Source organism: Abrus precatorius, unplaced genomic scaffold, assembly GCF_003935025.1.
Source record: "Abrus precatorius isolate BTA unplaced genomic scaffold, Abrus_2018 Scaffold2, whole genome shotgun sequence".
Taxonomy (NCBI): Eukaryota; Viridiplantae; Streptophyta; class Magnoliopsida; order Fabales; family Fabaceae; genus Abrus; species Abrus precatorius.
Window position 1 is genome coordinate 25,066,809 of NW_020874362.1, and position 13,565 is coordinate 25,080,373.

Consider the following 13,565-nt stretch of genomic DNA (forward strand, 5'->3'; position numbering starts at 1 on the left):
ATGCGATCAATAATTAGTAAAATAATAATAAACTCTATGTGCTATATATATATATATATATATATAGTGACTGGTATGCTCATCTTTTATTTTCTCATCTTGGTCTTTCTTTCCAGTTTTAAAAAGAATGCTTTGCTTCGATTCATTAATTTTTATCAAGTAAATATATAATCGCTGATTTCACTGATTCTTGATCTGTACTATGCCAATGTCTTATTTGCAGTAATAAAAAAAAAATTTATTCATTGGGTGTGCAGAGAATTTCATTTTTTAAATCACTTTACCAAATTTGGGTGCCACCTCGTGTTTCACGGCCAATTTTTTTTTCCTTTTCTGGCTGACTTGAGATACTGACCTGTATATATCAAAAACTCTTCCAAGATTAATATCTTAAATTTTGCCACGATAAACATTGCATGCTTGCCATGTGTAAGGATTTGGTTGGAGCTAACAGAATCACAACTCATCTAAATCTTAAAAAAAGAAAGAATACGAGCTTTAACAGACGTAATTATCACAGTAACAAGAGATAAAGCTAAGGAAAAATCCAAAAAAAAAAAAAAAAAGGTTCGTCATAGCATAGTATCAGTATCCCTTTCTACACAATCCACAAAGCAAAAGATCAAATATAATTAATGAGCATAAAAATTACAGAATTTTCACAACGTTGAACAAATTCAGAAAGCAATGAACTTAAAACAATAATTAAAAATAACAACAGAAGCCAAAGATATGTTGCTTGTTCCCACATGTATTTACACTTAGTGAATCATCCATCTTCACAATTACTACCACCACCACTTCAGTCATCATAATCTTCAACGCATCATCATCATCATTACATCAGCAAGTCATTCACCCACCCGAGATCCGGGGCAATGACATCATCAACAACTCTATTCTCTTCCCTCGAGAACTTGCCACTTGAACATTTCCCATTATTGGAAAAGATTGAAGAAGTGATGGTTGGTGAAAGAATGAACTGTTGCTGATCCTCAGAGTTGAAAGAAACATCAAGCCAAGACAAATTGTGAGGTGTAGAAGCAGACACAGGAGAAGCCTCACCAAAATTCAAACCCTCCAAGGAACACATAAGCTCAGAGAACACATCCTTATAGCTCACAACACCAGGATGGTTACTCTCAGACCCCACAAACCTTGAAGAAGAAGAAGGGGAAGAAGAAGAAGAAGGTGACAAAGGAGGAGAAAAATGGGACATGCCAAACAAAGTAGAAGTTGGTGAACAAGTAGAAGAAGAAGAACAGCAATGACAAAACACACAACAATGGTTATTTTTGCTCATGTTACTGTTGCACTTGTTATTGTTGTTCTCATTAAGAGGCAAAACCCTTAATTGGCGTGGAGTGTGAGCAAAGAAGCAAACCTTTCGCTTACAATTCTTACCATCTTTGCAAGCTTCAGTTCTATACCTAGAAGGGTGCAACCAGCACTCAAAAACACCGTGAGAAAACTCACATGCATCGCCACGGCTGCACCCACCGGCGCGGCGATACTCTGGACACACTGTCCCAGAGTAGTGAAACCGGCGAGGGTCACGACGGCGGGCCTTCTCGCCGGGATGTGCAAAAGGACAGTCTGTCCAGTCATGGCTCCGGCTGCGAGTGCATCGCCGGACCTTGAACTCAAACATCCGGAAGTCATCGGAGGCATAAGGGTCGCCGGAGTCATCATCAGATTCCACTTGGTCATTGTGGGGAAGGTATTTCTGAAAGAGGGTATCATCGGAAAACAAGTCGCCGGCGCCATCACGGGCGGCAGCGGCGGAGGCGCGGCGGGTGAGAAGCTTCCTTGGAGGGATGTCAATGTCCCTCAGGGATTTCTTGAGGGAGAGAAGTTGGTGAGAGGGTTGAAGTTGAAACTTGTGCTCTGCACAAACACTACTCATGTTTTTGGGTACCCTTTGTTTTGAAGTGTGTGAAAAGAGAAAGAGAATTGGATATTGATTGAGGAAAATAAGGGGTGAGTTATATAGGGGGATTCAGGTCTTCATGAGAGAGAGAGTGGGTGATAGAGATAGGTGTTGAGGATGGGCGTGGCTGCATAACATTTGGTATCAGCATGCAAAGGAGGGTATGTGGCAGTTTGACAAATCGTTGCAGTCATCAGTTTTGGGTATGTGTAACTGTGCTACGAAGCTGGTTTGGTGAAATATGCTATGCCAAGTTTTTGATGTTACTTTTGTTTTGGGTTATGTTGGAATTGGCACACTCAGCAAGAAAATTCTAAATCACTTCAAGGGTCTACCACAAGCCCTGAGCCTTCACATAGGGGAACTTCTCTGTTTTCACCAAATATTCCAAAGTTAGTTTCATTTCATTTATTTACTTTGGTTTCATTACATTTACTCTACCTTATCCTCTTTCGTGTATCTTTCTTGACTTTCAACTTTGGGTTTATCAAAAAATAAAATAAAACTTATGTTAATTGTCCCTTGTTAATTTCTCTACTGAAATCCCTGGGGATTACTTTCTTTAATTTCTTTGCATTTCAAAACAAAAATAAATGCATGCATAGTATATTAAAGGATCAAGAAAATGACTATTTTCTTCACAAAATAATAATTGATGGTTCACCTTTAAAATAAGTGGTGGAATGTAAAAAGATGCGATAATATAGAATAATTTTGTTTCATGACACTTAAGATAGTGATAACACTTATTTAATATTTTTTATTTTTTATATCACATTATTGATCTTATTTATTGTTTCTTTCCTTCTACTTTTATATATTTTTTTAGATGCAGTGGAGTCTATTTAAACATCTTTGTAGAAAAAAAAAAAGCATCTTTTAATATAGAATATTATATACATCTAATTTTTGGGAGAAAGCTCGACAAATAAGAAATAGAAAAAGAGAAATAAGAGAGAAAAATAAAAAATATAATTAGATAAGACAGAGATGAAAGGCATGTCAAGAAAAGAAATAAAAAAATAAAGTTAATTAAACTTTTTTTTCAAGTTAAAACTAATATATATATATATACCTAGTTGCATTACTTATAGCTTCCTTGTTCGTAGACAAAGCTGATTCAGAATTCTCTTTCATTCCAAGGCATAACTTATATCCATGCGCTTCATATTCGCCTGGAGTTCGCTCTCAGAAATATAGCCCCCCTCGTGTCAATCCCACGAGCCTCTTATCCATTCTCAATTATTATTCGATCACGGCATCAAAATAGAAAAACTCCCATTGGGTTTAGGGATAATCAGGCTCGAACTGATGACTTCCACCACGTCAAGGTGACACTCTACCGCTGAGTTATACCCCTTCATTTGCCTCCATCGAGAAATAGAACTGACTAATCCTAAGGCAAAGGGTCGAGAAACTCAACGCCACTATTCTTAAACAACTTGGAGTCGGGCCTTCTTTTCTTTTCACACTATTACGGATACAAAATTATGGGAAAAATTGGATTCAATTGTCAACTGCTCCTATCGGAAATAGGATTGACTACGGACTCGAGCAATAGCAGACGAGCTAGATTTACCTCAATTGTTTGTCTCTTGCCTTCAGCCTTATTCAAATTAGCTTCTGCTATTTCAAGAGTTTGCTGTGCTTCTTGTGGATCAATGTCACTACCCTTCTCTGCATCATTTACTAAGACAGTGATCTCATTATTGCCTATTCTAGCAAAACTGCCCATGAGAGCCATCGTTAACCATTAGTCGTTAAGGCGTATTCTCAAAATACCTATATCTACAGTTGTGGCAATAAGCGCATGATTTGGTAATACTCCAATTTGTCCGCTATTCGTAGATAAAATGATTTCCTTCACTTCTGAATCCCAAACAATTCGATTGGGGGTCAGTACACAAAGATTTAAAGTCATTTCTTCAATTTGCTCTCCATTTCTAAATTCATAGCCTTCGCAGTAGCTTCATCGATATTACCTACTAAATAAAAGACTTGTTCAGGAAGACTATCTAATTCTCCAGAAAGAATCAATTTAAACCCTCTAATTGTTTCTGCTAGACCAACATATTTCCCCAGCGAACCGGTAAATACTTCTGCTACGAAAAAGGGCTGTGATAAGAAACGTTCAATTTTTCGTGCTCTTGCTACGGTTAAACGATCCTCCTCGGATAATTCATCCAACCCAAGGATAGCTATAATGTCCTAAAGTTCTTTGTAACGTTGTAAAGTTTGTTTAACTCTTTGTGCAGTTTCATAATGTTCTTCACCAACGATCCGAGGTTGGAGCATAGTTGACGTTGAATCTAAAGGATCCACTGCTAGATAGATACCTTTGGCCGCTAATCCTCTTGATAGTACAGTAGTAGCATCTAAATGTGCAAATGTCGTGGTAGGAGCAGGATCGGTCAAATCGTCTGCGGGTACATAAACTGCTTGAATAGAAGTTATGGACCCTTCTTTGGTAGAAGTAATTCTTTCTTGTAAAGAACCCATTTCAGTACTAAGGGTGGGTTGATAACCCATTATTCCTACCTGTTAATAACATTCATTCTCTTAAAACTTCCAAGGATGTTTCTGGATATTTTGTTTATACTTAATGTTTTTCGATTTTACTAAAAATCATATAAGAATTTGTTAGATGTTTTAATAGAATTTTTCGTCAATGGTGTTAGCCCAAAATCCTTTTTTGACTTTGTACCAGCAATTTCACTATTATTATAGTATTCTTATTATATATTATAATAGTATTATTATTATAATATTATTAGTTAATAATACAAAAGAAAAATAAATACAAGAGAAATATTTGTGAACAATAAAAAAAATGATTCCTTTTTATAAAGATAGGAGACAAAATTTACATGGATATAGTAAGCCTTGCATGGGCTGCTTTAATAGTAGTTTTTTCATTTTCCTTTTCCCTCGTAGTATGGGGAAGAAGTGAACTATAAGTATACTAATAATTGAGTTAAGGGATCAAAGTATCTATTTTATTTTATAGCTGGGTATGTCAAGAAAAGAAATAAAAAAATAAAGTTAATTAAACTTTTTTTTCAAGTTAAAATCAATATATATATATATATATATATATAACTTGTAAAAACACTAAAAAAAGAAATTAAAGAAATACTAGTTTTATCTTAATTTATTTTATAAAAATGGTTTGATTTATTTCATAATTGATAAATTTATTTTAATTAAATTAAAAAGAATAAAAATAGTATGTAATTGTATAAATATTATATTGAATAATTAATAGGAATACCAAGGCATGAATTGCCCCGGCTACGCTGTTCTGTAACTTGATTGCAGTAATAATTGAAAATTGATCCAATGACAATTTTTTAACAAATTAGAAAGGGTAACCTTGAGAATAAATAATTAATAATAATAAAATTTTATTAAAAAAGTATTTATTGTATTTTTTAATTTTAATATAATAATTATATTTTTTTTAACAAAATTTATTTATTTATGAATGTTTAAACTCAAGTTAACAAAATCCAACCAGAAATAGGATATCGTGATGATGCGTTACAAGCAAGACGTGACTATACTTTCTTTTATGACATAAGTTATAGTATGTCAACATAATAAAGTGTTGAAGCATTAAACTTGTTCAGTGAAATTATATACCTTTCAACGAAATCCCATCAAGTTAATGTTATCTTTTCAGAGAAAATTTGAATGAAAAATTAGGCAAATGCTTATCTCTTAAATTCAACTGCTGACTAAATCTTATAAACTATAATGAAAATGGAAAAGGAATGGTGTAAGATATAGAAATTGGCCTCTTATTATTCTTCAGTACACATTGGACCATATATCAGAAAAGGAAATAGAGTACACGAGTAAGATTTATGAGTGATGACTTTATTCAAAAATAGAAAAAAGATTGTATTTGTCATTGTTGACTTAGTTAACGTGTATATGAAGCATTTGTCTTCCATTGAATTAGGGTAATACCACATTCAAGTTTATCTTGAAACAAAGACCAAGCCCATTGATTTCATCAAAGACTAGAAATGTTAGGCCCATTAAAGAAAATGAATCCCTAGGCATCACCATGACCCGGACCAAACTTTTTAGGACCATCACTGCTTTTAAAACCTTGAAAGAATATTCATTCAAAATAATGGAGAGACAACCCTGACACCTGTTCAATGTCTAATGGACTCGCTCCTCAAATCCACGTGAAATAACACACAAGTTCAAGGTTAGGTAATTGCATGCAAGGGATGAAGAAAAAGTAAGAACCCTTTTTTTTTTGTCTTTTTCATCCCATTCTACCCCACACATTATTAAAATATAATATCAAAATTTTATTAAAATAGTGTAAGTTAGAAAAAATATCAAATATGATATATGTTTTACTTCATGTAAATTAAAATAAAACAAATTTTATATCTCACCTTATAAAAGAACTGTAGTTTGAAACTTGAAAGAGTAATTTAATTTGTTTTACTGGGCATTTCAGCAAGAAATAATAATTAATAATTGGGCGGAAGTTTAAAAAAAAGAGGAACTGACACGTATAAGAATTGTGATATGATATAGATTTGTTCTAAATTATTAGTCGCCTAACGTTTTAATACAGTCAAAGTTAAATGTAAATCAATATATTTAAGGCACTATTTACAATATAATTTTTTTAAATTTTTTAATTAATATTTTTAGGACACTATTTTTTTTAATGAAAGTACGGTTTGATTATTATTGAAAATATATGCTGGCATTTAACATGCATTTAGTTGCTTATTTTTTTGTTCTTGAGGCTTAACAGTAACCTTTCATGGGCAACTTCGATAGTCGATACTGCCTTTTAGAGAAATGTTAGTAATATTGCTATACACTTTTTTAATAAATTATTTATTATTAAATTTCACAAAATTATAAGTAAAATTTATTAAATGAATGATAAGACTTACTTCTATCTTTACTTCAAACAAATTCTAATAAAATGTGTTTGTTAATATCAATCTTTAAGATAGGTATTAAAAATATAAAAATAAAAGTTATACTTAAAAATAATTATTATATTAAAAAAATATTTTTAATTTTTTATATAATTTTTTTCTTCATATATATCCTTAATATTACTCCATAAAACTGAAGTTAACACAGTCAATAATATATAACGTGCTAAAAAATAATATGTTGAAAAATGCCTTGCACCATCACGTAGCTTCTCTAAGCTGGATTAGTATTGGGCTTTCATTTTGAAACATGGGCCGTTTTTCAACTTCACGAGTCACATCATCATGCCTTCAACATGCTATCACTTATTCTTGCATTAATTGAATTTCCAAAACTTCGTTAAAGACACCAAAATGAAATTGTTTTTAACTTTAGTGATTAACTTTACTAAGGAAATTAAACTCTTATTATCTACTGTATTGTGGCAGCAAAAAACTATTCATTTTGACACAAACAGTTTAAAAAATATCATTGAAAAAGGTAAAAGTTTGATTGGATCATTTATACATGCAATCTGTTCTTGAGAAATTTTCTTCTACAAGAGCTTAGAAAAGAAATAAATGCATCAGCTATACTTGATACACTTTCAGGGCCTCTGGGTTATCCATAGACATGTCATTGGAACTTGACTACTATGCAGGATATGTCATCCTTACTTTTCTTGGCAATGGCCTCTTCTATCAAGTGTTTTGCTGCAGCCTGTGCATCCTTTATTTGTCTAATAGAATCCACTGCTTCTTGGTTTGACATAACCTGCATACATCAATGCCAAAAAGAATGTCAGTTATAAATAAAGGTGCTATACTGAACTTTGAACAAAGGTAGAAAATGTAATGCTCCATTTATTTTACCCACTGAGATTTTATAAAGGATAAACTTAGAAGAGTACATTTTTACATTTTTTTAATAAAATATTTCTATTTTTTATTGTCTAACACCAATGTCCTGTGACACTTGTTAATTTTTCCTAAGTTATTTATATACTTACCATCACATTCCAAAATCAAATAATGACACGTGGGTGTCTTTTCTAACATTAAATAAACTCTGCTAAGAATATAGTTCTAAATATATCAATATGTCATTATTTGATTTGAGAATTTGATTGCAAAGATATAAAGAACTTGATCTAAGTTTTATAATTATTTTAAGACAAAACTTAGATAAAATTCTTTATACTCTAGCCATAGTTTCCAAATCAAATTGTTACTTCCCCACAATCCCCTTTCCCTCCCTACCACTTTTCGATTGAGTAGTGTCTCGGATGTCCCATCTATTGAAAAGTATATAATGAACTAGAAGAGAAAGAAAATGGTTAAAAAACTAACCTTCCATATTCCATCACTAGCCAGAATAAGAAACTCTGCATGCTGATCTACTTCCTCTACAAAAACATCAGGTTCCGAACTAAGATGCATCTTCAGGCTCTTGTCACCAAAAGCCCTTGCTACTGCCAGCTGTCCATCTACCCGAGGGACATCTCCTGCAAAAGAAACAGAAATTTAGAAGTTCTACATACCCACTTATGCAACATATTTTCTAACGGGAATCAGTTTGAAACAAAAATAAAAGCATAGATTTAAATATACTTCAATAAGAGTGACTTGGTGCCATCTTATAAATTCTTTTTAATATATTTGAATCAACTTCATGGAGATGCTTATTAAAAGATTTTACTTTCAACTTATTCCAATAATCTCCATAATCAAGATCATGAATAAATTCTCATTTAATAATAAATTCCAATAGTATCCAAAATCCTACATTTTAACACATGCACATGTTGCACTTTCTGTGTTTTACAAAACCATATTTTACTGGAGAGTATAAGAAACAACTCGCTAAACTGGCTAACCTGGAATATTTGACACAAAACCGCCACGGCTCTCAATAGATTTTTTTTCCTTGCTTGGTTCATGATCAACTGATAGTTGCCTAGCCTTTCCATTCTCACAAATAACAGCTCTTGAGTCTCCAACATTTGCTACTACAAGCTTCTGACCATCAATCAGTATTGCAGTTACCGCTGTTGATCCTCCTCTTCCCAACACAAGTGCTTGTTCCAATATTTTCTCATCCGTTTCAAGATAAGCTCTCTTTACTGCCCTTTCTGTTAAACTCCAAAAGTCTTGCTGTTTATAGAAAACAGAGGTATGAGTTCAAGAAGAACCACTTGAAGCAGGTTTAGAAGAAGGGTATCATTAGATGTAGTGGAAAGTGGAAACTATCAAACATTTGGGGGGCTATCCAACAACAATTTTCATGAAAATGTAACAAAACTAAAGTGACATATATGAAAGCTACCTTACCTGTTTCAAGATATTTTGAAAGAGGTGGTTCTGTAAATAGCTTGCAACATCATGGCCTAAGTGGCCATCAAATATGGCAAACAAGCCTAATTCTCTGTCCTTTTCTTTCTTAAATTCTGAAACTAAGTAGTCTTCCATAGGATGGCCTGATTTTCCCTTCATCAAGTGAAAGCCATGTGAAATGTGTTTTGATATTTTGCCTTTTCCTTTCCCTGTGTTTGCTGCTGATGATCCAAACCCTGCTTTCTCCTAGACACATGATTAAAGCCAATCTCAGTATCATTTTTTGGAAGCTTGACCCTGGAACTAAGTTGAAATGAAAATTATGGAATCCTAATTTTAATTAAAATGTAAAAAACAAAAAATGAATTGCCATACTTTACACTGTCATGTCATACTTCTGAGCAAGAGTACGGATTTAAAAAAAAGTTGATGATGTGTTTCCCAATTACAAAGTCAACACATCAATATCTTAATTAATACAAGCACATGACAACGGCCATCTTGACCATACCCCATTTATGCAATCATCAGTTTTACTGTTAAGGACACTCCAAATGAATCTCTACATTTATTTAGGCCACAAATATTTCCAGTAAGAAACATCCACAATATAACAAAACAAGCTCTCTCATTAGAGGTTTTTTTCAAAGAACCGAGACCTGAGTATGTACCACTTGAATTAACCATGACATATCAATTACTATTCAGAAAACTAGTTGAAAGAACAAACAAGTTGCATTACTTACTTGCAAACAAATTCATAACCTCAACAAAACTCTAGTATATAGTAAGAATTTACATTTGCAAAGCAGGCCCATGAACAAACGACACTGCACTAGTTCATGTGAAACATTGAAATGAATATGGCATAATTAATTTCATGCTATTTTGTACATACCTTCATCTTATGGAGGATTTCTCTGCCAGTCATGATGTTATAATGCTAAAGAGAGGGAGAAAAAGAAAGATCTTAGAGAAAATGAGGAAGAGTGTATAAATAAGGCAACTTTGACTTTTGAGCACGTGACTTGCCCACAACTTTATTTTGAAGACCTGCGTTCTTTCGCAATAACGCGTTCTTGCCGACGATATTTCTTTCTTTCCTTTCATATTTCTCTTTCACGTCATTTATCCCATTATTTTCATAATTACTATTTTCCCACTTGTTTATTCTTCCCATTTGCATCCATGGGAAAAAGAGTTTAATTTTCTTTCAATCTCAATCATGTAAATTTTTATCATATTCTTTTTTAAGTGTGTTGAAGTACCCATGTTATAAAATCTTAAATATATTTATTAAACATTTTAATTTATTATAAAATTTAATAATTTTTAATGATATGATAATATGAAAAAATTACTATCAATCTTTAATTAAATTTTAAAAAATAATGACAAAGAAGGAAAATCTACATCATTATATTTTACTAAGTGCATGTTTGTTTTTTGATTGAAAAATCAATTACTATGCTTAACACACATTTTAATGATAGTTAATAATTTTACTTAATTTTAAAATGAACAGTCGTGTAAATCATGGAGTTGCAAATAAGCCTAAGGCTTATAATAAAAGCTTCAAGCTTTGATTGTTATAGGTGATAAGTGTGCTATAATTTTGAGGATAAGGGGAATTTCTTTTTCTACTTTCACTTGGAAAATTTAAGGAAATTAAAATGGGTTCATGCATTGTGATGAATATGCACAGGGAAGGGACTGTTTGGTAGGTAAGGGCATAAGTCAGAATTTTATATTGAGAAATGGAATAATTTTATTGAATTATTTACACAGAGGTGGTTGTAACCTGTATCATGATCATGCATGCTTTGATATGAATGCAACTGAGTCAATCAAAAGCAGCCACATGGTTTGGAATTGATCAAAAGGGCGACTTTAATAAAGAAAAAGAAAATCGCTGCTTTGTGTTTGATGTGCCCAAATTGAATAGTGAACATAATAGTAAACTGATTAATGCATGCATATTCTATTATAAGGTTGTTTGTTTTGGAGCCACGTTTAGCAATTGTATCACATTTACACATTCACTCTACCAATTAATTAAATTAAATGATGTCGGTATGATTTGATTCGAATTTCCTTGTTAAACCAATTAACTTTATATTATGCATCACATTGACACATTATTTAATGTCATTTCATACGTTTCTTTATATATTATATACACACATTCATTTTGTAGCAGTCTTATCCTAAATCAAATATGTAACAACAACCACACAAATATTCTATTGAAGTTTACGTCGCAACATTCATAGATAAACTTCTACCATAGGCTCTGTCAAATATCAATACATAACTCAATAAATTGATGAGAATTGCTAAAACTTGTGTAAACAGACGATTAAAAAACTGTGTCATTTAATTTCTTCCGTAATCATATAGTCTTTTTCTACTAATTTTTTAACCAAATAAAGACATAATATTAAGTTGTAAAGATCAGTTTACTTATGAATTGTTACTAAAAAAAATATAATATGATCATTTTACGTCAATTCAAAAGTATGCTTAACTTTTAATTTTAAATTATTTTGCATTAACTTGTTATTTAATATATAAAACCCTAAATTAATAATGATCAAATTAATAAACTATAATTAAGTGTCATTCAATCGTCAATCCAATTTTTAAAAGAGATTATTAGTATACAAATTTTTTTATTATTAACCAATTGAAAAAATCATAAATTTATCTTTTAAAACAATTATAAAAAAATTCAATGATTCATATTTAATTAAAGTCAGACCCAAAAGGTCTAAAGTTCATAATCAAACCTCATGGACTACCAAATCAGTTCTATGACCATTCTAACAACAACAAAAAAGGTCCTATGGCCATTATATTACAGTCACTTGTCTAACAACACATAAAATTTTGATTTTTGTGTTGAGTAAGTTTTAATTTTTGAAATAGAAGCTTTTAAATGTATATCAATTTCACCTCAAACACAATTATAATTAAAATCAGTTTTGTAAAATAGAAAATGGATTCTCTCTCTCTCTCTCTCTCTCTCTCTTGGTATTATTAAATAATAAGGACACTGCTGGTAGATTCTTTCATGTTTTATTTTGATTTAGAAATTAAGTAGACTCAATTTTAGATACAAGTCAAAACGTTTTCTCGATTTATTTAACTTTAAAGTAAACGAACACTAATCTTATCAGTGAAATCATGCCAATTAAGTGATTCCATAGTTGTGACTAACCATTGGGCAATATATGCTAAAATTTTAATATTTTTTATTAATTAAAAACTATGATCACACATCGTATGATAATTGACCTCAAGACTAAAACACTTGGTGTTGAGGGTCTTTCAAACAGTTGTTCCCTAATTGATTTGAGATACTATACGACTTAGAGCCTAGAACTTACTACTTTTGCTTCTAGACATTTTAATCACTGTGTACACATTATTTAGTATCGTACGCATTTGAAACTAGTTTTTTCCTGATGAATCATTTACCTTCTCCAATAATCAAACTTCATGTGACATAAAAATAAAATAGATTATTCAAACAAGAGATTTTTTCTTGCTTCTTAAACAATTCACTTGATCTCAAGAGGATAAAGATCTCATAAAGATAACATGCGTATTTAGATTAAATTGAACATGAATACTATTTTCTTTTCGTTGACTAGTATGCAAAGTAATAAATAGTTAAAAGAAAATAATAATTAGTTGCTTAAGAAATTAAAAAATAAAACTTTTTTTATTAAAAATTAAAATATTATACTATTTTAATAATTTTTTAAAAAACTATTTATTATTTTTAAAACTAAGTACTTTAAGATGTTTATTACCAAGACCCGTGATTAAATATTTAATCTGTTTTGCCCAAAGCTGAGTTAGTGAAATAAAGAATTATGAATCCATTGATTTCTACACCTGCAAGTTATTGCTCTAGTTAATCTATCTCACAATCAGTAGCGTACATACGAAGCTAAAAGCTCTGATCTTCAACATGCATGGGTTGTCTGAGACTTAATTTTTGACTTTGATTAAGAATACATGTTCACCATTCACTGAATCATGCAGAATGACAACTAATACCTTGTTATTTATCTGTATCTTCTTTTTCGTTGTAATAAACATATAGGCATGGAGAGAATGCACAGTTTTTGGATGTGTGTAACACTTTAGGCAGAGATAATTGATGCGACAGATATCAAGTTGAATGGCCACACCCTTTGCCATACCCTTAAATGCATTGACAAATTGCTTGTGTATCTATCTTCCTTTGAATCAATGCTGAATTCGGCTACAGATTCATAGGGGTTAGATTTCATACCCTGGTAAGCTCGATATGGCATGCTGTATATAAT

The 13,565-nt window shown here is 31.6% G+C and overlaps 2 protein-coding genes across 3 annotated transcripts; both read right to left on the reverse strand.

Moving 5' to 3' along the window:
• Positions 1 to 838: 838 nt before the first annotated feature.
• On the reverse strand, positions 839 to 1,906 carry LOC113859138 (zinc finger CCCH domain-containing protein 2). The gene has a single exon (XM_027491954.1). The coding sequence runs from the start codon at positions 1,904 to 1,906 to the stop codon at positions 839 to 841; it is 1,068 nt and encodes a 355-aa protein (XP_027347755.1).
• A 5,454-nt stretch (positions 1,907 to 7,360) lies between these two features.
• On the reverse strand, positions 7,361 to 10,242 carry LOC113859139 (probable protein phosphatase 2C 58). 2 transcript variants are annotated; one of them, XM_027491955.1, is made up of 5 exons: positions 10,124 to 10,242; positions 9,223 to 9,471; positions 8,769 to 9,045; positions 8,242 to 8,396; positions 7,361 to 7,666 (listed from the first exon to the last, which is right to left on the reverse strand). In XM_027491955.1, exons 1-5 carry the CDS (start codon positions 10,154 to 10,156, stop codon positions 7,529 to 7,531), a joined length of 852 nt encoding a protein of 283 aa, XP_027347756.1. In that variant the 5' UTR covers positions 10,157 to 10,242; the 3' UTR covers positions 7,361 to 7,528. The 2 variants fall into 2 exon arrangements, with proteins under 2 accessions (XP_027347756.1, XP_027347757.1); XM_027491956.1 differs by having other exon boundaries at positions 7,399 to 7,666; positions 9,223 to 9,461; positions 10,120 to 10,156.
• Positions 10,243 to 13,565: the final 3,323 nt, after the last annotated feature.

Bases quoted from the DNA above. Each gene is read 5' to 3' on its own strand.
- LOC113859138 (XM_027491954.1), bottom strand. From the start codon at position 1,906: ATGAGTAGTGTTTGTGCAGAGCACAAGTTTCAACTTCAACCCTCTCAC.
- LOC113859139 (XM_027491955.1), bottom strand. From the start codon at position 10,156: ATGACTGGCAGAGAAATCCTCCATAAGATGAAG. The intron at 9,046-9,222 runs GTAAGGTAGCTT...TTCTATAAACAG, and splicing joins TTCAAAATATCTTGAAACAG to CAAGACTTTTGGAGTTTAAC. The intron at 7,667-8,241 runs GTTAGTTTTTTA...TGATGTATGCAG, and splicing joins CTAGTGATGGAATATGGAAG to GTTATGTCAAACCAAGAAGC.